This window comes from Triturus cristatus, chromosome 9 (genome assembly GCF_964204655.1).
Source record: "Triturus cristatus chromosome 9, aTriCri1.1, whole genome shotgun sequence".
Taxonomy (NCBI): domain Eukaryota; kingdom Metazoa; phylum Chordata; class Amphibia; order Caudata; family Salamandridae; genus Triturus; species Triturus cristatus.
The window spans coordinates 267374453-267402308 of NC_140592.1; the positions used below are offsets into that span (position 1 = coordinate 267374453).

Genomic DNA, 27856 nt, shown 5'->3' on the forward strand with positions numbered 1-27856 from the left:
CTTCCTTGGAGAGTAGTCACCAAAGGTTGTTTTTAATTTTAATAATTCAGAATGTATGCAAGATTGTCGAGGTACTCTTAATCTCTCATCAACAAAAATGTTTGAATTTTGGCCAGGAGATTTCTTCTTTATATCAATTAAAGCATGCACTATTGTTATTTGAAGCATGTATCTTTTTAGCACAGGGAGTCAATCTAGCAATTCTAGGGAATGTTTTATCATGTTGAATTGCTAAATCTAATTTTAATTTACATTGGTTAAACACTGTGTACCTTCTGCTTCCGATAATATCAAGTGGATGTCTGCGTTTTATCTTTTTATGGAAAATGAATGTTAAACAAGATTGTCAAATCTGTTGTTAACAAAAAAGGCACGACAACCAATAGAAATGCACATATTTTAATACACATTTACAAAATTACATACTATATAATGTAATAAAAGACATGTAATAACCTTTGTGCCCATACCTGACCCAGCAAGATACAGGAAACATACCTTTGTACAATACAGGAAATGAGCCCGCATAAGACATACAGATGAAAACAATGGCATTCACATTGTCACAGAGTAGCATCAGCAGCACCAGGGGGGTTTACCTTGGTAGGCTAGTGGTTATTGGTTTTCAAGCAAACTGTTTATTCACTCTACAGAAAGGTATTTTTATTGTTTGTTTCAGGAACTACATAGCACAAACACATGCTACCAGGAGGCAGTTTCAAGATAGTTACACTTTTTAATCGGATTTACATTTTGTAACCATTAAGTTGGAAAATCATTTTGTGGACACGTGGATTGTTTGAAGAAATTTCACCTGCCAACAGTTATTTTTACAATCCAACATCGTTTCTTTTAACGAAATTGGACATCAGTATTAACAATGCAGCCAAATGTTTGCCCCACAATACATTTCGACGACTGCATGATTGATTTAGCACACACCAGCACAGCTAACATAAACCGATTATAGACTCCAAGGACAGATACAGATCCGGGGAGAGAGGAAAGGTATCACAAAATATGATTTTTCTGAATTAAGAAAAAGAGGCCAGTATGGAAGGAATTTCTCTTTTTACATGTCAAGAAATGTAACATTGATTCTCCGCCATAATCTGCACATCACACAGAGGAGTAATGCAGGGAGTTATCTTTACAGTAACACATTCTTCTGTTTTTTACCACTGGAAAAAAGAGGGATAATAAGGATGCCTCGAAGTTTTCCTTTGATGAGATTACCTGTGCCAGTATCTGCTGATTATGTTTTCTCTTCAACACATTTCTTGAACGGATGTAATGAGCATCGAGTATCAATTCTTTAATATGCTGATGGCACCCAAGTCTGCTTGACCATTTCTACTGCTCACAAGATCCTATCACTCAAACCTTGCTTTGATTCCATTCAGAATTGGATGTCAAGGGTTTACTTAAAACTCAACCAAGGCAGACTTCCACCTGTTCACCAATAGGAACAAACAATCACAATGTCAAGCCTGGATCTCTGCAATTGTTTGGATGGCTTCATCCCTATATGATACTAAATGCAAAAATGCTTGGTTTCACCCATGACACACAACTCTCCTTCAAAGAAAACATTGCCAAAAAACCCAAGATGGCATGGGATTAACTTTCCCTTCTGAAGAAACTGAAAACGTACCCTACCGACATCAACTTCAAAACAATAATCCAAACCTCTAGTCTTCTTTCTCTTGCACCAAGATGGAAGCTCCAACCTGCTGGGCATTCTTCATGACATCTCTAGCTCCTCTGAAATACATCCAACATGTGGCAGCAGGTCTCATCAATAGCCTAAAGAAGTTCAAACAGATCATTCCAAGCCTGGTGGAATTACATTGGATGTCCCTCCCAACCTGTACCATCATCCAAACATCATGCATTGCATCCCGAGGCAGCAGTGCATGGGTAGGGCATGCGATGGGAGTCCACACAAAGACTTTCATGCTAAATCAGCAGACTCACTGCTCCCACTCGATGAGACAGAATTGCTACCCTAATTGGGTCGGCTTTTCCTTTTACAAGGAAACTGTGTTGAGATATTAATAATTAAACCACACCAAGGTCATCCATGATTGGATACTATTTTATATAACAAGATTCCAATCACTATGAAAATTAGGATAAATTTGGTCCTGAAGAATTGCCACTTGTTCGTCATTGACTAACCAATGGCAAGAAACATGGTTAAAAGCTATCATAGATCATTGTGTCTGGTGATAGCCAACACGTTTTTAACTGGACAAGTAGACTCACTTAATAAAAACAAATTTGGGTAGGGGACTACTTAGTCTATTTTGATGCACACTTCCTTACACATATTCACTTTCATACACCAAGCTACACAACAGGCCCTACACCCACACTTCACATACGGCAATGGGGAAAAAAGATCTCCGATACAGAGCCCCCGTGTGGGTGCCAGTCAGACATTGCAGCGACAGCCTGATAAGGAGCACGCCCTATGATGAAGTATGACACCCATTTGGGTGAGTGAGGGCTCCTTTTTCTAAGGGAACAGGGCCCCTTCCACTCCCCTTGTGTCTGTCTGACCTTTTTACTCTCTCTCCTAACTAACTGCTTCAGGTGGACAAAACTACGCTAGAAGCCATGACTGGAAGTTAAAAAAACTGCAAAAATAAGAACAACAAAAGACAAACCTTTACCATCTATTCTCTCAGGTGTTTGAATAACATCCCAAGCAGCTTCATGACTGCCCCAACCCTTCTGCAATTCAAAAAAGAACTCTATCTCGTCAATGAACACACACACCCACAAAAGAGAATTTACCACTCGCATACATCCAATATATATATAAATATATATGTTGTTGCCAAAAAGAAACGCACTGACAATAATTGTCTGTGGGATGCCTGCCACTGCTAACAGCCAGGAGTGATTCCTTGTTGGTCTAAACAGATTTGTTTGCAACCAAATATAGAAATTGGTGATGGAAGGTATTTGTTAAACATACACATGACCAAAGGGGTGGAGGACTGCTCTAGCACAGGAAAAGAGATATACAGACATTCGGTAAGTGTGGTGCACTTACCGAAGTTAAAAAGGTCCTATGTTTAAGGTGCAGCTACTAGATTGAAATTGAGTACTTCAGCATAATATGTTTGCGAAAGGCTCTTCAGCTTAAAATGAGGATCACATGGTTATGATTTGTGCTTTTTTCAGGCATACCACATGCCATTCAGTGTGCATAAGTAGATCAGTGTGCTATTGTGGATAGTTTACAAGTTATAAAAGAACATTGAATAAAGGGAGATGGGTGTGGTGGGTGTGGAAAGAAAAGCTGGAACAAGTATTATTCCATAGCCTTCATGAACTGGATGAGATCACTTTACAGTCTTACCTATAGGAATAAGTAATTCCATGGTTTGGCTCCATGCATTTCAGTTTTCATATTCTTTCCTTAAAGGCTCCCTGAATTTTCAGACAGGCAATACTGTGGAAGTGCATTACAGTTTATCCACCTGGGATTTAAGCATCTTGGAATAGTAGTTGTGTTTGCTTGTGTTGAAGGTTTTGTAGATGACACATTTGTTTTTAAAATATAGGCTTGCAGGAGGAGCCAGTCTGAGGATTGGATGATGTTGTCTGGGGAACAGCAGAATGGAGTCCATCTTTCAGTGACAAGAGTGTGGCTTCTGGTATGCACTAAAGTGGGTTTGAATTGGCATCCTCAATGTGGTAAAGTCTGTGACTTTGAACAGTGATTCAAATGTTGGCTATGGGTAGGAGATATTTTATTTGCATAAAAGACTAAACTGTTTCAAAGGTGTTTGTGTTTTCGTGGTTACATTAGAGTAGTTCACAGGAGATGCAAGAATTAATGTAGAAACCGAGCATCTTCACAAACTGATTGCTAGCCAGTATTCATTTTGTTTTTAGTAGGCTTCCCCATGAAGGAGAGCAAACACGTTTCTGAAAGGTTTAATTCGATGTTTAAGACAGAAATTCATAAACATGTAAGGCTATTGCAGGATATGAGGCAGTGAATGTGCTGATGACAGCCTTACATTTCACTGGGAGTAATCGCCACAAATAATGGATTGTCTTGAGTGGTTAGAAGCACACATAGATGTTCCATGTAAAGATTGAATAGAAAGTTCAAACAGATAGAATTTTATTCTTCTCCAGAGGTTGCAGGGAGCGTGAGAAACCTGGAGGTTTCCATTTGTATGAGTTCACTGATATCAAGAAAAGAGAACCACTTGGAGATCACCTAAATAATGGCCAATTGAGAAAAGGGGGTAGTTGAAACAGCCTGGTGTGCTATATTATCTAAAGTCAGTGGTAGACTCAACAGCAACAGGCGATAGGATTGAATAGGGGTGTTTATGTGCTTTATCTTAAATATAATCCTGACTATCATGAATGGAGGAGGTTTTGTGGTCATTGTGGTTTTGCAGTCTAAGTGGTGTGATTTGACTGTTTTAAAGATGTTGCCACAAAATGGTAACTGAGCAATGGACCAATAATTGGAAAGAGGATCAGAATGCAGATGAGGTTTTTTTAGAAGAGGTGCGATGTGACTGGCTTCCAATGCAGTGGGTTCCTTTTAAGAAAGGCATTAAGACTGTTGAAGAGTGGGGCAGTTTCTCTAGTGTGGGTGAAATAATGATGGGTTTTGGCAGAACGGTTGTGCTCGTAAGAGGTTGCCTTGAGGGGAGAGTATATCAGAGGTCACCTAATTTGAAAGAAGTAAAAGTTCTGTTAGGAGTGGTACAGTAGAATCATCAGAGTAGGTGTTGGTCAGGCCAATCTTTTGTTTTATATTGATGATTTTGTCAACAAAGGCATATTGGCTGTCAGTGAATACTTGTACTGAGTGGGACATGATGGATTGAGTGAGTGGGTCAATGCAAAATGATGCAGCTTTGAATAGCACCCTATCTTTAGTTTGATTTTGGGCTTGTAATACCGTCACAGACAGAAGTGAATATTTAGATTTTAACTAGCTTGCACACATGCTATGCATGCGACTTGTAGAATTGCATGGTCTGGTGGCAATTTTGTTATTCATGTATGTCCATCTTAGTTGAGATTAGCCCCTGAGAATACTAGAGACCAATAGGATAGAATACAAAAAGATGAGGGTAGAGGCTATCAGATATCGCACCTAACAAATGAACAGTGTCTCAAATAGTCAAGTAGTGCAAAGAAGCAAGGAGCACTCTCCTCTATGCTCCTTAACTAGGAACAAGTCCTACACCAACATTAAGCTCAAAAGGGTTCAGCACTATACAACCGATTATAGAAATTCAACATCAGTGTTCAAGAAACGGTGAGCACACGGAAAGATATCCAAGTCCCAGATGTGTGTTTCTTAAAAGGATTTCTCTTTATTTCTTAGTTAGACAAAGGCAGAAGATCATAGCCAACGCGTATCGCCTCCCAAAGAGACTTCTTCAGGGCTTCACAAAGTGATAAAGAGTATATTCATATGGACGTTTGTACAGTTCAAATACTTGGGAATCCAATTTTCAGAAGACTTCTATGTAATGTAAAATATCAGCAGTGGCATAATAACCCGCAGCTTGTATGCTTCTCGTGTTCTAATTCGAATTAGAACACAAGAAGCATATGAACGTCCATATGAATATACTCTTTCTCACTTTGTGAAGCCCTGAAGAAGTCTCTTTGGGAGACGAAACGCGTTGGCTATGATCTTCTGCCTTTGTGAAACTAAGAAATAAAGAGAAATCCTTTTTAGAAACACACATCTGGGACTTGGATATCTTTCCGTGTGCTCACTGTTTCTTGAACACTGATGTTGAATTTCTATAATCGGCTGTATAGTGCTGAACCCTTTTGAGCTTAATGTTGTTGTAAGACCAATGGGATAGGGATACATGCTTTGTTATGTGTGGGTGCGTTTATGTTTCAATGGAGCATTGGGTTGCATTGAATGATTCAACAAGTAATTCAATGTACTTCGATGCTATGAGTTGCATGGAGATGAGGGAAAAATTAAGTTCATCCAGCATTTGAAAGAGCACCTTGTTTGCTTGGAGGCCCTGGTTTTGTTTTTGGGGTTTAGAGAAAAGTGGGGTCATGAAGGCAAATGTCAACTGGTCAGACCAATATAGAGAGTATCGGATTGAGAAGGTAAGAGAGGGGACAGAGAAGAGGGAAGTCTAGTATTCAGAAGGTGACATGAGAAGGAGATCAGTGGATGAGATGAGAGAGTATGGATGCATTCATATTTTTGAGATTTGTGGCACTTGGAAAATCATAGATTTTGATTATGTGACTCACTGTAGTGTTTGGTGTGAAGTCTGTGAATTTCTCAATGTAGTGTTCATGTGGGCCAGAAGGTCGTGTAGGATGAAGTGGAAAGCATTCTGTATATTGTTTAACTATAAGAGCTGAGTAGATGGGCATTCAAAATAGGTATTTGGTAGGTGGGGAAATGAGATAAATGGTCAGGGAGGACATTGCATGGAGGTGAGATCACCTCCTGTATTACATTTGTGGTCGCGTTTAAAGATTTATATGTATCTAGGGCGAAGTTATCAATGATGGGTTTGGGTAAGGGTCGTAATATTGCTCCCTTCATGAATTCCATTTGACATTAGGTCTGACATGTCTGCTCTTTGATAGCAGAGCATAGAGAGCACGTGGGAGAGTGTGTGGAGGAAATGTGATTTGATGTTGGTGTGCACGTAGGCTCTATGAATTGCATAGATTGCAGGTGTGTATGTTGTGATTGGAGGAAGTAAGAAAGAGGGTTGGGTGAACCATAAAAGTGTGCATTTACAGACTATCTTTTCAAGATTGGACTACTGTAACTCTCTGTACCTGGGTGCCAATAAGGCAAGCATTAATCGTTTACAGAGGGTGCAAAACGCTGCTGCACATTCCCTCTTCACCCTCCCGAAATCTTGTTCTACTTCCAAATACATAAGTAAGCTACAGTGCTCCAGATTGAAAAGAGAATTAAATTCAAGTCTCTGTGCATCGCTCACAGAATTTTCTACACCCAAGCCCCATTCATTCTTGCCAATCTCTCGTCCCCTATGTACCGGAACGTGCCCTCTGCTCCTCGAACCAACATCTGATATGCACTCCCCGTGTTAAAAGAGCCCAGACGGGAGGCCGCTCGTTCCGAGTCTTACCCTCATCCTTCTGGAATGCCATCCCTAGCACTATCGGGAATCCACAGGACCATGAGGTATTCAGGAGGGCAGTTACGTCCTGCCTCTTTCCTGATTAATCTTCTGTCACTCCCCACTCCTTGGTTAGTACCTGCGGATCTAGCGCAAGGACGCTCCATTGCTAGGGCAGCCATGCGCCTTACAAATCCCATAACATAACATAACATTTATCTAGGCTGTGTTAAACTGCCTGATTCTATCTCCAGTTTCGACAGGCTCTTTGTTTCTGTAATGATCGAGAGAGACAACAGTCTTGGTACTTCTAACTATTAATGGTCACCTTTATAAGTGACAGAGTTGACAGATGTAAGTGTTTACCAAATTTCTGATAACGGATTACAGAAAGTTGCGTCCAATAGTAGGACAACCCTTTTCAGCCAGCTTTAAAACAGTGAGCAAAGAATGCCTCTTTCTGCTTCAGTACTGCCTAAAAATAAAGCAGTAATTCAGAGAAACTTTGTGTTAAATGAATTCACTGCAGGCACATAACACAGGTGTTGTACTCTGCACCAGATAAGCCCATCTCGTATACTGATGACTCAATGATCAGTGCTAAACTTTTGTCAATCAGATTTGTTCTATGTAAGCCCCTACCCCTAAATTCACTGATTTAATTCAGAATAAAGCATTTTCAAAATAATTTAAAAACTTGGGTATTCCAGTTTAGTTGTGCCCAGAAGGCCAGCCTCACTGTGTGTGAAACGTGCAATGGTTACATCAGCTCTTCCTGAATATCTTACCTAGGAGCTAGACTATAAGGAAGGAAAAATAAATTAGAGATTAAAAAGAAAGAAAATGAAAATCTGCCTCCACTTTTTATTTCATTTAAAGATGGCCATTTTTTGTTCCCTCGTCTTTGGTATTACTACCCACTCAACAAAATGGCTGTGATCTATATCTATAAATGTTGGATAAAAGTACAATTGGATATGAAACATTCATACTGATTGAGACTAAAGTTAATGATTGCCACTTTTTACGGAGCATTCTAGACCCCCTTTAAAAATAATTGGATTTGAATGCAGTTGTGCTAATATAATTCCTAATTACGAAATATCAATTCAAATATAGAAGGCTTTGTGAGCACATGCACATTTCCTTAATAACAATGAGGTTTGAGGTTACAGCACAAATGAGGTCCTCTAACTGTATGTTTTGAGTTGTTTATCATGAGCTCCTTAGCAGAATGAAGTATGTATACCTTGAGATGCACAATTTACAAAGTTGTTTAGCATGTGTAAATTCCCTCACCCTGATTCATGAATAAGGATCAACTGACAGTGCCCTATTCACGTTTTGTGGACTCTCTGTTGCAGTAAAACTCCAACTATAGGTAAGAAAGAGGAGGTTTCTGTGAAGTTATTGAAAAAAATAATTCTGAACGCTCACACACCTGCAATATGTTGGATATTCAATACCATTTCACAGTTCCTTTTACACCCTAAAAAGATGCTCATGTATAGAAAAGATAAGTCCCCTATAGGGTGGGAATTTAAAGGGTACGGGGATAGAGCTCAAGCTTTCTCCACTGGGAACATGTTTTGCACATGGCGAACAAAGAAATTCAAGTAAACAGATTTGGATTTGAAGATTTCTGCCAATCCTCCTCCTGCCCATAGTCCACTAGATTATGCATTGAGGACTAGTAGTCTCCCTGAAAGTCAACGATTTTCATAGATTTGCATACATATTCCTAAAGGTGTTTTGTTAATCATCAGAACATGTGTATATCTATACAAACATATGCTTGAGGCTTTTGCCATTTTTTCTGAATCAGGGCCAAAACAGGGTTACACCAGTGGTGAGATTCTTTCAATGTTTGCTATTGCTTGGTAGCAGTAACAGGATGCAGAACAATACTGTGCCTCTGTTCAGGGAATCGGAAGTAGGGTTTTATAATGTGTGGTACCCCGCAAAAATATAAATAAGGTGTTTGCAATAAGATAGCCATGAAGTATGCTAAGAATAATGTGTTTCTTTTTACTTAACATATTGTGGTTTAAGGACAATGCTTGAGTAGGATTTTATGCATTGAAAAGCATATGGTGAAATGTCCCGTGTCTTGATATAATTGTTTTCAAGATGGACGTCTTCCAAATTTGAATCTTCATCTTCATCTTCAGTGTTGCAAAGGCAGTTCGGAGACACATACCTGGAAGGGGTAAATAAGCGTATAGTTGGTTTAACATGTTAAACAGTTGAGTAAACCACTCTGGTAAATGACCTGTGGATTATATATGTCTAACATGTGGTTATAATGTAATCTCTCAATGAAAAAGTGGCAAATATTTTCTTATTACAAGCACACTTTGACATCAGAATGCACATGTAGCAAGATAAATGCATCACTAATCTCCTGTAATTAGTTATTACTAGCAACTAGTAACACCCCTGAGGACTTCCATTGGGAGTGTGGAAGTGTGACCGGCTCTATGAAAGGTTTGGCACCTGGTGTCATTGCTTAAAGGCCCTCTGTCACAATTAGACATGAAGCAAATAAGGAAGAGTATGCGGCATAGCTTGGGGCCTCTCACACACTGCTCTCAATCACCGATTGGGTTTATTAAGTGTAAGTTTGAGCAGGGATGTTGCTTAGTAAGTGAGATTTAGGGGTGTGAATCTCAAATTTCACAGCTAGAAAAGCAGTGGTCTCAGGATGATTGTGTGAGAAGACCAAGATTCAGGATTAACTGTTCACCTGAGGTGCAGGTTCAGTACTGATTTGTATTAGGTGGGCCTCTGCGGCTGATTTAGAGTCTCGTGGACATGTGCTCTGTTGCAATGGCAAGAGAGTACCCTGTCCGCCAAACTCAAGGTCCTCCCACCTGGCTCTAAAGGGGAAAGGGAATAAATGGTTGGCTCAAACGGGGGAACTCTCATGGGATTGTTTATGCTATGTCCAAAGGCCAGGATTGTAACAAAGGTGTTTAAGCATATACTGTCCATGAATGCTGACTTTGGAATGTACACCTATGTTGTGTTAATCAAATCGAATAAATAAAGTTAATAAAAAATAAATAAAAAAAAGATCCTCCCACCTGATTTTAAGTTGAGCAGTCGCAGACCACAAGTTTTATGCCAACGGAGTTACGTTTACTCTGTCAGTGTAAAAGTTCCTTCAGTGGCCTGACGGAGTAGGTACATTATAAGCCATTCAACTGTCTGGCCTACTTAAAGTGGAGAGTCAGATTTTGGGGTTTTCCTCTGTCCATCACCATCAGGTATATTCTCCATATCATGGGAATTTGAACTTGAATTTTATTAACGGTGTTTTTGTCCCACATGCAAAGGAAGGCTACATTTCACACAAAAAATCATTTTTTTGGTTACAAACTATGTAAAAAGACTATATAACTATGTTTAGCACCTTACAATTTAAAAAATCATAATATTGCTACCATTCTCTGTTCTTATACAAGTTATGTACTTTATTTGGTAACCATAGAGTTATTTCCGTCTTCAAAATCTTTTTGAGTTAATAAAAGGGAGCTTGCTATTCAGCTTGAAATGTTCCTCCCAGGCCCAATCCACCAGATAGTTTAAGCATGATTTTAGACTTTTTGGACCATGTTTCATGGGAGCCATCTAAAATATATTTTCGATGGGAGTATAACCCACATATGATTCCAGGGTACCAGTGGGTAATTCTTTCTGGAGGATGAGGATTGATTTTCGAAATTTCTTCTCGAAGTCCCCCATAGACAATTTGACTACCTACCTTTGTTAGGAAGACCTTATCAATGTGGTTGGAAAATCGATGCCTGTGTTTCCTAACCAGTCTTGCGATGCATTTGCTGACGAGTCTGCTTTTTCGAGGGTAGTTTGAATGTGTGTAGACCAGTTGAGGTTTCTATTAATTTCCACCCCTAGATATTTAAAGAATTCCACTTCTTCTACGGTTGAACCATTTATATCTTTCTCTTTGCCTTTAATGCCATATTTTTGGGTTTCCCGGTGTTGATTTTGAATTGTCTTATTTTATAATATGTTTCCATGGCTGTCAATTGAGCCTGCAGGCCCATTCCAGTTTTGGGGTTCAGGATTGAATCATCTGCATATGAAAGGGCTGGTATTTGTGAAGCTGTTTATCATGGGTATATCCTCTATGGCAGTTCTTACTGCCTCATAAATGTCATTGATGTAAAAGAAAACAAGAGAGAGTTTTACTCCATTCCTAATGCTGAATTTTTACTGATAAGCCCTTGTTGGATTAGTCTAACTTGCAAGCTGGTATTGGTGTACAAGAGTTGTATTAGGGACAGAAGGGCTTTATCAATCCCCATCAATGTTAGCTTTTCCCAAAAGTCTTGCTTGGAACCAAATGGAGGGCTGAGGTGAAGTCTAAAAGGACTTCATAGAGGGACATTTTTTGTCAGTGCTAAACTTGTTCACAGTATGTAAAAAGGTGAATATTTGACCAATAGTGTACAGACCTTCTCTGAAACCATCTTAAATGGGAGGAAGGATGTTTTCATTGGTAACCTAGTCATCAAGCTCCCTTAGGAACACTTTTGAGGATATTTTACAGTCAGTGTCTTTTAGGCTGATTGGTTTATGAAATTTCTGGTCCTTTTTCTAGCCTTTTTCATTATAGATTGAGACAATAATGCCATTTGACCAACATGGGGGCACCACAGCTCTTCTGAAATTCTTGAAAAAATGTCTATTTGGATTGCAGTCTATCAATCTAGGTCTGAGAGGAATGCCTCTGGGTGTATCTTATTAGGACCTTGGGCCTTCCCCTTTTTAAGGCCCTTTTTTGCTTTTTTTTTACTGATGGTAAGTGGCCCTTGTGCCATCTTCTCTGGGCCAATCATGGTTTGCACTTCAATGTATAGGTGACAGTGGTCATTGTCTTCTGGAGTAGTGCTAAAAATTGATGAGAAGTGGGTTATCCATGCTTCTTCGCTGATATTCATTTTTCCTGGCTCCCAAACTTTCTCCTATTTTTAACCAAAAAGCCTTGTATCCTTTCCTGCCTCTGCCTGTTTCTTTTCTGCCCAGATTGTATTCATGGCTTTTGACTTTTTTTCTTTATTAGGGCTTAACAGCTCGATCTTGCCTCCCTGATTTTATCTTTAGTTTGGTAAGAATGCATGCATAACTGGAGCTCATGTTTTTTTTATTTTTTCAGTCCTCGTGGGACCAAGAGAGAAAACTGGTGCAGATGTCAGTAGTTGTTTAGGAATTTGTTTTCTAGAAATAAAAATACTTTGGATAAGTTTGAGGGACATCTGTCATGATTGACATAGGCATCCGTTAAACTTTTCCAATACTGACCGGAACTGCCAGGACAGAGGTTTCTTCCAATGTATAGAGATGTCTGCTAGACTGGTGGATACCTCTAAATTTGGCGGGCAGAGTGAAGAACAATAAAGCCCTCTTTCACCCTGTCTTCCTTTACTCCATCTGCTAAATGCAAATTCAGACCCTCTGTATAGAGTCTCACAGTGGACAAAAAACTATGGTTTAGAATGCTACCCTCACGGATTGCCAGTGGGTAAACTATTTGCAACAATTTGTCCCATCAGCTTTTAGATATTTGATTGCCTGACCTGGGACTGGCGTAGATCTCCTAGCCTACTACTGAAAATACTTGTGAATTCCGATATGTAGTTTGCATCCATTCAAGGAGCATCTTTGTTGTTGCAGATTTGCTACTTTTATGGTAAACCAGTCAATGAGGCCTATTTACAAAGATGTAGTGCAATGCAGGGCAGCAAGCACAGTTCCTGCATTGGGTCACCTAAAGAGAGCAGAATTGTGTCAAATATTCAAAGTAATGGCAGACTTTTACTCTCTCAATGCACTGGTGCACTTTGGGTTGCATAGTGCCAATGCAGGTACCCTTGCGTCACAGTGCAAGGGTTTCTTTGTTATGGTCAGGAATTATTTTTTTCAATGGTGGCTTTTTCCCCTTTGTCTGCGTGCTTCATTCTGCAGCACACTGGCACCAAAAAAATAACACCAGCCTCACGTAGACACACCATTTTGGTGCAAACTTGTGCCTGGAACTCTTTCTAAATATAGGTTTGTGTCAAAATCCATTGGTGAGTGCACAGGAACGCCCATAAACCACAGATAGAGCACCTACCTGACACAAAGTAATGCAGGGCAGCACAAGGCCTGCATAGTGTTACTTTATCTTATAAAGCCAGATGGGCATTTGTGTGGCTCTGTAAATTCCAAAAAGGATTTTACGTTGGGGGTTGTGTCAATAAAGTGGCCCAACCCTTACACAAAATCTTTGTAAATCTGGTACTACATATATTTAAGTTCTTGATCCAAAATATGGACAAGTTAAAACATTCTTGGGAAAACAAATAGACAAGAAACCCCTACACAGGCATAGGAGACCTGAATCATGGCACCGGACCAAACTACCAAGCAAAGAATATATTTATTTGGGGGGGTCGCAAACCAAACATCCCCCTGAAGCTGTGACCCTGATGCCAAGCTGGGAATTATATAAGCAGTTGGCAGGCATCAAACAGTCATCTGACACTTTTTCAATGTATTACCCTAGGAGCCGGGCATGGGGCTTTGAGAACAGGCCTCTCACAAGCAGGATGACTATAAGCAGCGGGTTACAGTCCTCAAATCTACAAGTCCCTCCCCAGGAACAAAGCTTCTTTACTATACTTTTGCGTGGATGACTTGTATCTTTCCACCGCTAGCATTCAAGAAAATAAAAAAATTATTTTTCTTACAATACATTATCAAAATGCATATTTTTTTGCTCTCTCCCTTTGAGTGCTGCTTTGCCATTTAAACCTCTCCATGTTGCTCCCTCTTAACCCCAGGTTGTCTATTGCTTTCCCTGTTTCCCATCCAATTCCTTTTTAGTCTTTCCCGCCAATTGTCTGAGCTTTCCATTCTACTACCAGCCTGCTGCACTGTTCCTTTTCCTTCTCATCTTCTGCTTGTGCTTCTATATGGAGGGCCTGATAGCTGCACGTTGCTACGAGGGTGCTCCTTTGCTAAACAATAAGTGTGCTTTGGTTCTCTTTTAAAAAATGTACTGCTCCATGATGGGCATCCACCACACTGCAATGTTACATTAGAAGAAAACTAAATGTCTGCTTCATCGTGACTCATTTTCATGCATGCGCAGTCACGCTGAGGCCACTGTAGTGTCATGATACTTTTTTTTTTTTTTTACTCTTTATTTAGTCTTTATTCAACAAGAAACAATAGTACAGCACACTTGGTCATATACGGAATAAACTTAGTACCATCATTATTCTTGACATCTTACACTTGGTACTGTTATACAATCGGAGTATCCTGGCCCCGCGGTGGGCGTAGTGTCATGATACTTACATACTCATGCACATGTATATATCCGTGTCCTTTTTTTGCACAAGCAATTTTATTATTTTTGCCAACGCTGAACCGCTTTGTCAAAATGCATGGGCAAAGCCAAAAGGTCAGGTAACTCCACTGAAATGGTTTGCCATTGTTCATTTGTGTTTGGAGGCTGGGTTCAGGGCACTTTCCTTTAAGTAGCTCAAAATATATGATTTAGGGAAGGAGTTTCCTTTTAAAGAATTTGAGCATACATCTTAGTCTAAGCTCAGAACTACAGCTCTCATCTTGTTTTTATTTTCTGGCATTGTTTTGACTTTTTAATTTGTTAGGATTGTTCATAGCTGTAATGATGCAAACACATTAAAGGAATAATACATCCGCTATTCCAACAGTGCACATAAGGAGAGAAATAAAGGTTGCGGTACCTTATCTTGTTGTTGTTCAGCCTCAGAGTATTCAATGATTTTATGTCTTCCAACCCAACTGGAACATTCTCCAGGTCATTGTGGTCCAAGTAGAGCTCTCGCAGTGAGTGATATGCGCCGAAGAAGGACACCGGATCTATCCCATCGCTCACAAGTTTGTTAAAGGAGAGGTACAGATATTCCAGGCCCGGCTCCATGTGCCCAAACACGTAGCCCGGAATCCTTTCAATCTGATTCCCCATCAAAACCAGGTGCAGCAGAGGCTTGGGCAGGTAGGAGGGGACGTGAACCAGTTTGTTATATGAAAGGTCTATTGACTCCAGGGCCCTGTGGGGAAGAAAGGGCGAGTTGAATTAGACAGAGGCAACCCATTCTGATTCCGCAGTCAAAATGGCGCAGGCAAAAGGCTGAAACCCATTTCATTATCGGCCTCATGTATGAGGCCCTACCGGCAGTATTGCGCCGCAGGAAGGTCACTTTTTTACCACTGGCATATTTATAAGGCCATGTAATGCCACGTTAGGTGGCTTTTTATGGCCTTATAAATATGTGCCCCTTTCACGCAGAAAACTGTGTGAAAGGGGCGTTCCATGGGTGTTTCTGGGGGGGCTCCCAGCAACATCCATGGCTTTTTGGCACAGCCCCAGATTTACGAAAAGTCTGAGGCAGCGCCAAAAACGTATGCCTCCCCAAGGAAGGCGTAAGGGAGGCACAACGAGGAGTAATATATTTATTTCACCTCGTTTTTCCTCTTTCCAAGTGTGCTGCATTGTGCAGCACACATAGAAAGAAATGCATCACACATAGAAAGAGGAAAGCCTCTTGTGATTGTTTTTGTGCAGTAAGGTTTTCTTTCCTGCACAAAAATAATCATCCACGCAATGCAGGCACCTTTGCACCATGGTGCAAATGTGCCTGCGTTGGCGCTCAACAGCCCATTGCGCGCCGGCGCAGGGGAAAAGGACAGGAATGCTCCATACCTAATAGATTCGGCACATTGCTGCCCTTTTCTTTTGCCAAAGGTCAGCGCAGCGGCAAGGCCTGAAGCCCTGCCCTACTGCAAAAAAACATAAATGAGGCCCTATGTTCTTTGCACATATTATCTCGTGGGCATATTTCGGAAGCACTGGCAATGATAAAACATTTATATAACATGCTGTTTTCTATTTCTACTTTAGAGGGAGAATATTTACTTTATAATATGAATTGCTACTTTTATTAACTAATGATTCTTTCTCACTTAGCTTTCATATTAACAAAATATCTGTGGAAAGATTGCAGCTCATATCTTCAGATATCCAACACACTGCAATTAACACAAGACTGGCAATCAACTAGCCCTATTCACAAAAGTAAATGTAGTCCTTAATGTCAGCTTATGACACATGTACCTTTTGCCACCTGCTAGGCATACATCCATCTACTACTTAATGCAGATTTCTGTGCTACACGTGTGCCAAGGGCTGGAGTGATTATTCTCCTAGAAATGAAAGGGGAACAGATGACCCCTAGACTTGCTATGGTTGTAGGGGACGGGCTTTCAAAACGAGGACTACTGGTTTCTCCAGGTAGTAAAAAAGGTGGGTTTTTTGGCTTTTTTAGTTTAAAAGACCTTTATTGAAGTAAATAAGAACAAAAGAGTCTTCTATCCTATGAAGAACTCAACACAAGGGGAAGAGGAGACTTTCAGAAAAATCACATGACATTCCCAGTTGAATGCCTGGAAACCTGCGCCCGGCGTACTTCTAAGAAAATGACTTTCAGGTGGAGATTTAAAAAGAATTCCTAGTGACCAGAGTCCACTGTGCGGAGTCTTGTAGGATCTCTTCAATACACAAATAACAGACAGTCTTTCTTTCTCGCTGGTTGAAATACCAAGAGGTACTGTTACATTCTCGTATGAACGATTCTACCATGTGTCAAACTCTCCCCCGTTCTACTCAAATTGCATTTTCATTTCCAATTTCCTCTTCATACTGTCACCCTTCCATTACACCTCGAGGTTTGTTCACTACTTGATTAAGCATGCATCTCTGCACCATGTTTTTCATTCGATCAGGAGGACATTTCATGGAAATAATTTCCTTTTTCAGAGAAATTCTCTGCTTTTGGTTGCTTTGTCAAGCAGTCTAGGAAGATAGAGTTTTCGTTTTACCGGCAAAAGATGCTCTTCTTGGAGCGGCATGAATGAGGGTCTTTCACATGAGCATATAATGAGCAACAATTAATTTGGGGAATGTCAGCTTGGCTAGTTAAAGAGGTAAATTATTTCCTTCTTCCTTGGGGCAGGAACGGTGCAAGTAAGGTGAAGTTGAGAAGAATTTTAAGGGTATCATCCTAGTTATTTACTCCTTCTGCTGGCAACAAAATAAGGACAATAAATTGAATTATATGAGACTAAGACCTTTCGGATAAGTTGTTCTTCCTGTGATGGATGGTTTGGTTTGTATACTGTCTCTAATATGCTGACTCTCTATCATTTCCTCAGAGATAGGTTTTCTATTTTGTGTTACAAAATGGAGATATTATACGCAGTGGCGTAACGAAAGTTGAGGGGGCCCCCCTGCCACGCACACGGAGGGGCCCCCGCTCTAGATTTAATCAGGAGCTATTGGGCCTGAGTACTGTGCTGAAGGGGCCCCCAGCAGCTCGGCCCCACCCACCCACACCACAGGGCCTGAGGGGGCCTGTGTTACGCCCCTGATTATACGTCACATAAAGTATAGCACACTCTACTTTCTTAAGGAAATAGTCAATCCTGATGTGATTCATAGAAATCAAACTACTTACTCTGGTGGTGAACTTGTATTGTATCTCTTGTGTATATCCCTATGAATATGCATTGTTGCCTCATGCTTTAAAATGCCTTTGAAAAGCAACGCAGTATTCCCCTCCATGCACCCAAGATCAGGAACAACATCTTCTGTGGTTCGGGACCGCCTCAATCCTGCTGCAATTCAGGAAAGAGTTGAAGACTTGCCTCTTTAGACAACATACACCACAATGCAGTAACAGTCCACATGCTAGCTACCTTTCAAATCACATGTGAATTTTTCCTTGCCTTTGGCTAGGTTTGTGTAATACAAATAACACAGATTCACAAACATACATGAATGCATACATACCGACATAATTTCTTTCTTCAAAGGAAGATCCTATCCTATTTTTGTGCAGAGTGCTATTCATTTCCTTCAAGTGCACACATTTCTTAGTGCCTGGTTCACAAAGCCACTTACAGCTGTAAACCTAGGTTTATGCATACAAATGGCTCTGTGTATACAGCTGCAGGAATCTACAGAAGGATACTTGGCAGGCATGGATGGTTGTAGGGCTGTGTAAATGTTCCCCACAGCTACATACAACTACGGTGCAGTACACCCCATGCAAGGAAAGAGGGATAACTAGGATTACGGGATGTTTTACAGTGAGTATTTGTGAAGTCGCACAACCTTGTGTGTTTGTTGGCATTCACAAACTTCTCTATGCCTCCTTTTCACTCTGGAAATGGTCAAAGATTTACTCCAGCAAAGGGCTGTAAGAAACTTCTCTTCAACAGGAGGAAGAAGCGCAGAATGATTCTAAACGTTTTGAGGATCAGGTTAAGAGGTTTCTGTAAGGCGGAAATTGTTTACTTGGTGAGAAAAATCAAAAAGAAAAATTGTGCACTTGTATAGCTGTGGGCATTCCCCAATGTGGAGTTAAACCTAGAATAACTCTGCATTGTTGAAATGTTTGTGAATTTACAAAAGTAGTACTTTCAAACCTCTGCATAAGAGTATGTCGACAGAAGTAATTGTATGACTTTCCTTTATGAATCGGGTTTTTATTTTATAGGATGCCTTGGATAGCCATCCTTGTTCCATTTCTGAACTATTCTAAAAACCATAGGTGTGTTGTTGGTCTTGCGTTAGTGGTAAAGCACAGGAAGCAACACTTCTATGTAGATGCGGTGCCATTCATGGAAAAGGTGCCACAAGTAAATGACCTTGAATTTCCTTAATCCTCTCTAAGTAGTACTCAGGGTATCATTTATAGTTCGAAGGGAACCGGAGAAAACTCTGTATACGCAATGTAATCCACTGGTTGAATTTCCTCTGCATTAGTAATACTATGGATGAGGAAATTTGGCCACAGAGGTCTACAGTGTTTCCTCTAGAAGTTAGGAGATTTTCAGTTACTCCTAAACTCCAAATGAGGTGCTTGTTAATTTAGGATTTGGACAATACCATTGCATGGTTGTGTTCATTCTAGACATTTCAGGGCAATATGTACTTAAGGAACTTACATAATTTCCACTATAAAGCTGTAGATGTCCTTCTAAATCCGTAAAAACATTGCTGATATTTGATCCTTGAGAGAAATTGGGGTACTGGTTGACTGTGGTGTGAGCCCTGGTCAAGCAGCAACTACAATCCTTGTCAGGGAAAACCACAAGCAAACCCCAAAATTAACCTGTGCTTACCTTTCTGGATGCGTGGCACAGAGCAGTCAGACTTAACTTAGAGATAACTTGTAAGTATTTGTGCAACACTTCGAACTGTAATAAAGTGAAAAACAGCACACAAAAAAAAATTCTCACCAAGTTTGAAAAAAAGAGTGCCATTTAATAAATAAAACAAGATAAAAACTACAAAAATCCAATCAGTAGAATCGGAGATTTGCAATTTGAAAGATTTTAGTGAAAATTGTGCCAAGAGGAACAAAAGCACCAACTGTGGAGATCTAGTTGCGGTGGACTGGGACAAAGTCACAAATTCACGCGGACCATGATGGGGTGAGGGCCGACTACAGGGACCAAAATTAGGTGGATCCGAGTCGAAGCTCCATTGCACAGACGAAGCAATGCATTGGATCCGAGATGCAGTTAGGCTGCGATGCGAGGGCCTGAGTCGTCATCGAGGATCCCATCGATGTGGCTTTGATGCGAAATGAGGTGTGCTGTCAGGGGATGCGTTGGTTCCAAAGAGCTGTAAGGTTGCAACGTTGAGTCCAGCGTCATCATCAAGGCTGTCATCGAAGAGGGATACAAGGGCTTGCACTGAGGATGTGTCGCCCAGCGGTGGTTCTGAAGATGTTGCAGGCTGCAGTGTTGATGCGGGCCTTTGTGACGGGTCCAATCTACACAGTGGTGCTCGGGGTTGCGCTGCACAGCAGAGGAGTTGCATTGGTTCCGCTGGATCCACAGGGTCCAGGACTAGGGTGGCACCACTTGGCAGGGTAGACTCACAGAGTCCAGGCACAGGTGCAAGGTTGTTGAAAACCTGTTATGTCCCTGAGGCTTCAGGTCAGGAGTCCAGCCAACTAGCCCTTGGAGTCACTTATGGTTCTGGGTTCAAGCGATGCAGGTCCAGTCCTTCTCACCCAGGCAAGAGTGCAGCAACCACAGGTCAGCACAGAGGGCAGCAGTCTTTCAGAATAGTAGTCCAGCCGAGTGGTCATCCTTACAGCAGCACAGCAGTCCTTCTTCTTGGCAGGTGCCAGAAGTGTACTGAAGTGGGGGTGTTTAGGGTCCAGTATTTATACCCAACTGTGCCTTTGAAGTTAGGAGAAGCTTCTAGAGGCATGCCATTAAAGGGCACACATTCCCTGCCTTCCTGTCCCTGACTCCAGACTAACTGCAGGGGGGATGCAGGCCTTTGTATGGAGACAGGGCACAGCATAGCAAAGTGTAAGTGGGGTTGGGCATATGTCCTCCCTCCCATCCTGCCAGTGATGGCCAATCCAGTCACAGCTAGGCTCTACATTGTGTGTGGATTTCTAGGAGGAATACACAAAGCCAAATTGCCATCTACACCCAGTCATGTGGCCCAGAGACATGGTGCAGGTTCCAAATGGCTAAGGCAAGAAAATGCCAACTTTCTAAAAGTCGCATTTTCGAAATTGTAATTGAAAATCTGAGAGACACCAAACATGAACTGGTTACCTGTTCCCATTTGGAAATTACACCTAAACAATGTAATAAGGTAACTATGAGCTCGATTCACAGAAGTAATCTGAGATGAAAGTCTAACTTTACGATTTTCGGTATCCACAAAGGGCATTTACGAGTAGTAAAGTTAGACTTTTGGTGTAATTTTAGACCAAAAGTCTAATTTAGACCAAAAGTCTAACTTTACAACTACTTTTTTTGATATAAGTTAGACTTTTGGTCTTAACGTAGACCAAAAGTCTAACTTTAGTAGTAGCAAAGTTAGACTTTTGGTCTAAACTTAGACTAAAAGTCTAACTTTAGTAGTAGTAAAGTTAGACTTTTGGTCTAAACTTAGACTAAAAGCCCAACCTTAGTAGTAGTAAAGTTAGACTTTGGTCTAAGTTAGACTTTTGGTCAAAACTTAGACCAAAAGTCTAACTTTACTGCTCATAAATGTCCTTGTGAATACCGAAAGTCGCAAAGTTAGACTTTCGTCTCAGATTACTTCTGTGAATCGGGCCCTCCAATGTTATCCTATGGGAGAGGTAGGTTGTGTAGTAGTGAAAAATGAATTGAAGAGCTTTTCATTATCAGGACATGTAAAACTTAAAAGTATATGTCCGGATTTTTCAATATATTGAATTCACGGCCTACCCTAGGGGTGATCTATTTGCAATGAAAAGGATGGTTTGGGCCTGGGGAAAAGGCTTATTTTGCCAGGTTGAAATGTCAGTTTAAAACTGCACACACAAACTACAATGGCTGGCCTGAAACATGTTTTAAGGGCTACTTAAGTGGATGGCACAATCAGTACTGCAGACTAAGCCAGGGCAAAGCACTACGCTACGCCTGCGTAGTTTGCGAAGTTTGTGCTACTTTGCACTACGCGAATTGCACGTAGCACAGTGCAAACATGCGTAGCGTAGCGTTGCGTAGCGTTGCGTAGTGCAGCGGTCATTTTTTGCTTGCTCGCGGTCCTCAACATCAAGTTGGCGACCGCGAGCAAGCAAAATGACATCCCGGCGAGACTTTTTCCTTGTTCGCGATCAGCAACATCAAGTTGCTGATCGCGAGCATGGAAAATAAACATCCCGGCGAGATTCCTAACACAAAGAGGTCAGGTTTCTCATTGCGAGTGGTTGCGTATGCTCGCGACCGCACGCGATGAGAAACTACCAGCCCGCGTTGAGAAAGCTGCCGATCAAGTAAAAATCTACTCGAGCGTCAGAAAACTACAGCTCGCACTGTGCAAGATGCCGTTTTCAATGATTGCACAGTGCCGGATGCTTGTCTGCACTGTGCAATCATTGAAAACGGCATCTTGCACAGTGCGAACAGGGTACTATGCAGTTCGCGAAGTGCTACGCGTAGCTCACGTAGTGCGAAGTGCACTTTGCGTAGCTTCGCATAGTGCTACTTCGTGAACTACGCCCAGGATTACTGCAGACCCAAGAGTAGCATTTAATTTACAGGCCCCGGCACATGTGGTGCCACCTTACTGGGGACTTATAAGTAAATTAAATATGCCAATTGGTTATAATCCAATCTAACATGTTTATAAGGAGAGAGCACAAGCACTTTAGCACTGTTTAGCAGTGGTACAGTGTGCAGAGACCCAAAGATGTAAAAAACAAACTCAGGAAAAACAGGAGGTATGAAGGCAAAATGCTTGGGGGAAAACCACGCCATGGATGCCAGATCTAACAATCCTCCTTAGTAATTCATGAAAAAAATGTAATTTTTTTAATAAAGCATGATCTCTTGGTATGGTTAATTCTTGTAACAGTCCTTGTAAAGACAGTGCTAGAATAACCTATTTAGGTTACTGCAGATGTGGGAGTTTTGTTCTCACAACAGTTTCTCATGTAACCACTAAACCATTTTCACTGCTTATGATATGAACAAAAATATCACATAATTAAGGCTTAATAATCAAATTTCTATAGTAAATATTCAACGAATAAACACAAATCTAGATGCACTGACGTCCTTTCTCGTGATGCTTGATGGAGCTGAGCGTTGTGGACGGTGTTGCCACGGTACTCGAACTTATGTCATTTTAAAAAATGTGTACTACTCCAGAACCATCTCTATCAAACGATCTGTATGCATCTAAGCTAGTGTTAGCTAAAATGATTTTCAGTTAGGGGAGTCCAAAATTAACATTCTGAAATGTGTGATTAAGTTTAACATTTTGACAGGTAAAATTTACTCACCAAAAACAATTTTGCTAGACTATTTTCACACAAAAAAATCTAAATTGAAAGAGAATTCCTTTTTACCTATTTTTAATATTACAAATATACGAAATCTGTAGAGTTTGCAAGGATTGCAAAGTTTTAAAAAACGAATCATGAAACCCATTACTGTATTAAATTATTTATTTAGGAGCATTGCACAGACCTAGCCTGATGGAAAGCCAAGTCTTGTAACTTTGCATACCCTTTATTATTACCAGGAAAACACACTTACACTTCCTGATCCTGCTGGTACAGACAATGTACCATGGCACCACTTTCTTTTGAGATCTTGGCTCAGATATTTAAGAAGATATTGCTGTCGGCATATAACTCAATAGCTTTTCCTTGTATGTGTTCAAGTATCTATGAAAGAAGATTGCTGTTGTACAACCTGTGAATTGTTGTTATCATTATAAACTGAATAGGATCCTAATTTTCAATGCTTTAAATGTTAGCGGCTATTAATTTATTTATAGAATTGTAATTATCGACCTGAAAGCAGTCAGTAAAGCATTACATGCACTTGTTACAACGAACCGGAAGCACAAGATCATGAGACCTCTATATCCTTACTACTCACTAACAAGTGCCAATGTTAGGGTGGTAGGTAGTGATAGAAGGACTGCCATTCCATTTGCCTGTCAGATACTGGTCAAAAAAATAGAAAGATGTGGCTACACTAAGGTAGTCACTGTGCATTCTGGAAGTTCAGGACTGATGCATGCTGCTGTGGTGGTGCTGCCTGTGCACCATTCGTACCTCCTCTGGTAAAATATCTCAAAATAATACGCATACAGATTCTTGTGCAAACCAAAGAGTACAGGCACTGCCACTCCATCCTTTCAACATGTAATAAAATACATTGACTTCCATGTCTTTTAGGATGTACCAGATGCTGTAGATGGCTTACAGACAACTGTCCACTCTATTCTGTCCACATTGTTACACATAAGGGGGCAGATTTACAAGCCCCTTGCGCCGCTTTTAACAAGGTAAAAGTGACGCAAAAGTGGCGCAAGGGCCTTGCAAATCTGCCCCAAGATTTGTAAAGGGGGCAAATTTAAATTAGAATGCTAAACAAAGTGCTGACAGAGAAAAATGTCCCAAGTCAGTGCCCACTCACCAGGTCCATCATCCCATTAAAGAGATTACAGCCTTAGCCCAAAACTTCCAAAGTCATTCCATTTATTTGTTAAGAAAAGGACTATGCATTAAAACCAGATGAGTGTTTTTGATGATGAAGTAAACATTCTCTGCCTCTAAACTGTTATTTTGATCGTTGATGCCTGAAATTGCAAGAACTGAGGAAGAGGCAATGACATTTACCATCCCCACTAAACACCGACACCTTCGGGTGGGACGTTTACCGACTGCAGTGAATAAGTCGTATTCTGAGTTTTCCAACTAAACAAAAATTAACATAACATACGGAATCGAAACTTACCAATTGAAGTCCTCCTTTTTTGCAATCATTCTGTCCTGATACATTTTGTCAGGTTTTTCCTGGCGAAATCTATCAGGGGAAAATTGTGTGTGGGGGGTTACGACATTTACTACATTACTAATAATTGCAAAACCTGCACAAATTCAGGTGTGCACAGGGACCGGAATTTTCTTCCCTATTTGTAATGGAGGACTTTAAAGCAATTTAAACGGCTTCCTTAAGCTAACGGGCTGACGAGCCTTGAGTCTGCACCTGCGCGCCAGGAGAGGTACTTGACCTGCTTTTAATTACATTTGGCAGTCCACACGGCACCCCTTTACACTGACCTGCTCCCTGCTGACGAGAGGCAACTACCTCGAAACACGTGTCCAGGGATGGCTAACGCATACACATACTGTTCTATTTACATTTTGTGGCATAGGCGTACCCGCCGTCGCCACTACATTTCCCACAGTCCTTTGGGGTAACTTGCTGGTGTGACGAGCGGTGTGCGACCTACTTTTCCTCGATGTCTCGCATGGTGCAGCTGTTTCTGGATCATGATGAAAAAAACGCACCAACCTCTGGACCTTAGATCTGACATAGTGACCACACCGTCATCCGCTTCAGTCAACACGCATACACAGACGTCACCCAATGATTACACTGACACTTTATTTGTGGGTGAAGAACTGCTGCAGGTTTATTTCATACAACATAGTATGATAATAAAATTGGGTTATCTTACGGGCGATCCAGGGCAAGCAGCCCCTTGCTGCTCCGCCCGCCTGGTGAGCCAGCACACACGGTGGGTCGATGCCCGGCAGTGTGGCACATACTTATTTACAGATCATCCACTGGGTCACGTGATCTGTCTCCTACTCCCGCCCCTTCCGACAGGGGCGGAGCGTGTTGTGGCACACCCCCGGTTGGTCAGGCCCCCCAACCGCCCGAAGGACTAACGGGGCGCCGTCGCGGTCTTCCCAGAACCCCCTTCGGCTCCTGGACCTTGGCTCGGGCACCCTTACTGTGCCGGACAGGGGTACCCTTACTGTACCGCCTGTCGCAGAGGTACCCTTACTGTACCCGTCTGCCTCCAGATCGCCCTGTAACTCCGCCTGCAACGCAAAAAGAAAACATTAAAACATTCCAATAACGCGCTGTGTCTGACACGTGGGGTAAGAGGAAAGGGTGGGATTACGCGTGTCCAGGCTGGAGCGGCGCGCAGGGAACAGAGGAGGAACTGGGCGAGAGGGCCTCCTAAGTAGGGGGGCAAGCCTCGCCCCCCGCCCCCAACGGCCCGCCTCCAGCTACACACTATTGGGAGGTCATCACCTTCGTGGGCGTAGCCTCGCGCGCGAGGCAGCAGGGGGAAGGCTCCGACGGGCGGCCACTAGAGGGCTGCCCTGCTGATGTCCCACTGCTTGGGACGCGGGCAGCGGCATAGTGACCACACCGTCATCCGCTTCAGTCAACACGCATACACAGACGTCACCCAATGATTACACTGACACTTTATTTGTGGGTGAAGAACTGCTGCAGGTTTATTTCATACAACATAGTATGATAATAAAATTGGGTTATCTTACGGGCGATCCAGGCCAAGCAGCCCTTTGCTGCTCCGACCGCCTGGTGAGCCAGCACACACGGTGGGTCGATGCCCGGCAGTGTGGCACATACTTATTTACAGATCATCCACTGGGTCACGTGATCTGTCTCCTACTCCTGCCCCTTCCGACAGGGGCGGAGCGTGTTGTGGCACACCCCCGGTTGGTCAGGCCCCCCAACCGCCCGAAGGACTAACGGGGCGCCGTCGCGGTCTTCCCAGAACCCCCTTCGGCTCCTGGACCTTGGCTCGGGCACCCTTACTGTGCCGGACAGGGGTACCCTTACTGTACCGCCTGTCGCAGAGGTACCCTTACTGTACCCGTCTGCCTCCAGATCGCCCTGTAACTCCGCCACAGCTCTGGGGAGGCTACCGTCGCTGTCAGAGCCCCCCTCTCCTAATAGGTGTTACTGATGTCCCTTGCTAGCCAGTGCCTCTTGTACGTCAAGCAGGAACATGTCCATCCCTACCCTGGACAGGTGCACCCCATCCGCCTCATAATACCCCTCAACCCTCTCCTGGATCAAAGCATGTCTGATAAAGCCCATGCCCCTGCGCTCCATGAATTTCTGCATGGACCTATTAAGCCTTCTACGAGACCGCTCTACTGCCGCCGGGGACCTGGCCCCCCTCCAAACCCTACGGGGGACGATTTCAGACCACCAAACCTCGCATGACCCCCCGGCCTGGCTAATGGCCTGCAAGTCAGTTTGCATTGACAGGAGCAGAGCCCTCCTCCCCCTGGCAACCAGGTCATTACCCCCTAAGTGCAAGATGATAACAGAGGGCAGGACCCCTACGACTGCCAGGCGCTGTTCAATTGTGCCGCGGGCTTCACTCCATTTCATGCCCGGGGAACCCAACCACACAAGCTGTGTATTAGCAAAGTTCTGCGACCAGTTCCTGTGTGCTGCCCAGCGTTCCAGCCTCGTGATGTAGGAATGGCCCACCAACCAGACCTGGGGACCTGTCAATAAAGCGATGAAACGGCTTTTAGGTAGTCGTATCTTTATTACACACACAAAAAATTCGATAAGTTCATCATAATGGACAAAACCCAGAGCGGGAGCAAAAATTCGGGGCTGCACCACAGCATTAAGGACGGACATACCTCTTGAAACAGTCCGATTCCCATCGCCCCACCCCTTTTACTCCTTCCGGGCCCAGGCCGGCTTTGGCTGCTGAAGTAGCGGCACCAATTCTAAAGGAGTGCGAGGAGAACCTGCGCCCACACCCCGCTAGACCAGCTTTAGCCAGCGAGGCTCCTAGTAGACGGTCGAACTGAAATTTGGTGAGGGGGGATCCGTCCGCATGAACCAGGAAGGGACCCGGGGATACTGGACGCAGAGCCAGGTATTCCCTGACCATGTGAACCGGGCAGTACCTGTAGTCCCCTAGGGTCTGTAACACCACCGTCTTCCCCCTCCCTGCCTGGTCTGTCTTTGATCTGCGAATCCGTAGCTCCAGCGCTGCATTGAGGGTCACATCCGCAATCCCCAGCGCGGAATCAGACAGGTCAACTTTAGTCTTTGCCACTAGCTCGCTGACCCTGAAAGCGCCAAAGAATGCCAAGCAGAAGGCCGTTGAAAACAGCCTGGCTTCGAACGGGGAGAAAGTCACCAGGGGTACCGCGTCTAGGAGGAGCTGGAGGTCTCTGAATTCAATGGTTGCCTGGTGTCAGGTTGTCTAACCTCCTCCCTGGCCCAGCCCTTCAGGGCCGCCCTAATCTTGGATGATCCCGTGGGGTCGCCACTACCAT

The 27856-nt window shown here is 42.5% G+C and overlaps 1 protein-coding gene across 3 annotated transcripts in view; it reads right to left on the bottom strand.

The window, feature by feature from the left end:
- Nucleotides 1-383: 383 nt before the first annotated feature.
- ECM2 (extracellular matrix protein 2) overlaps nt 384-27856 on the bottom strand; it is a 190522-nt gene continuing 163049 nt past the window's right edge. For all 3 annotated transcript variants that reach the window (XM_085624889.1, XM_085624888.1, XM_085624890.1), the window contains exons 9-10: nt 14918-15244; nt 384-9333 (exon numbers count right to left, since the gene is read on the bottom strand). In XM_085624889.1, coding sequence (XP_085481015.1) covers nt 9162-9333; nt 14918-15244 — 499 coding nt within the window. In that variant the 3' untranslated portion in view covers nt 384-9161. The remainder of the gene's footprint in view (nt 9334-14917; nt 15245-27856) is intronic.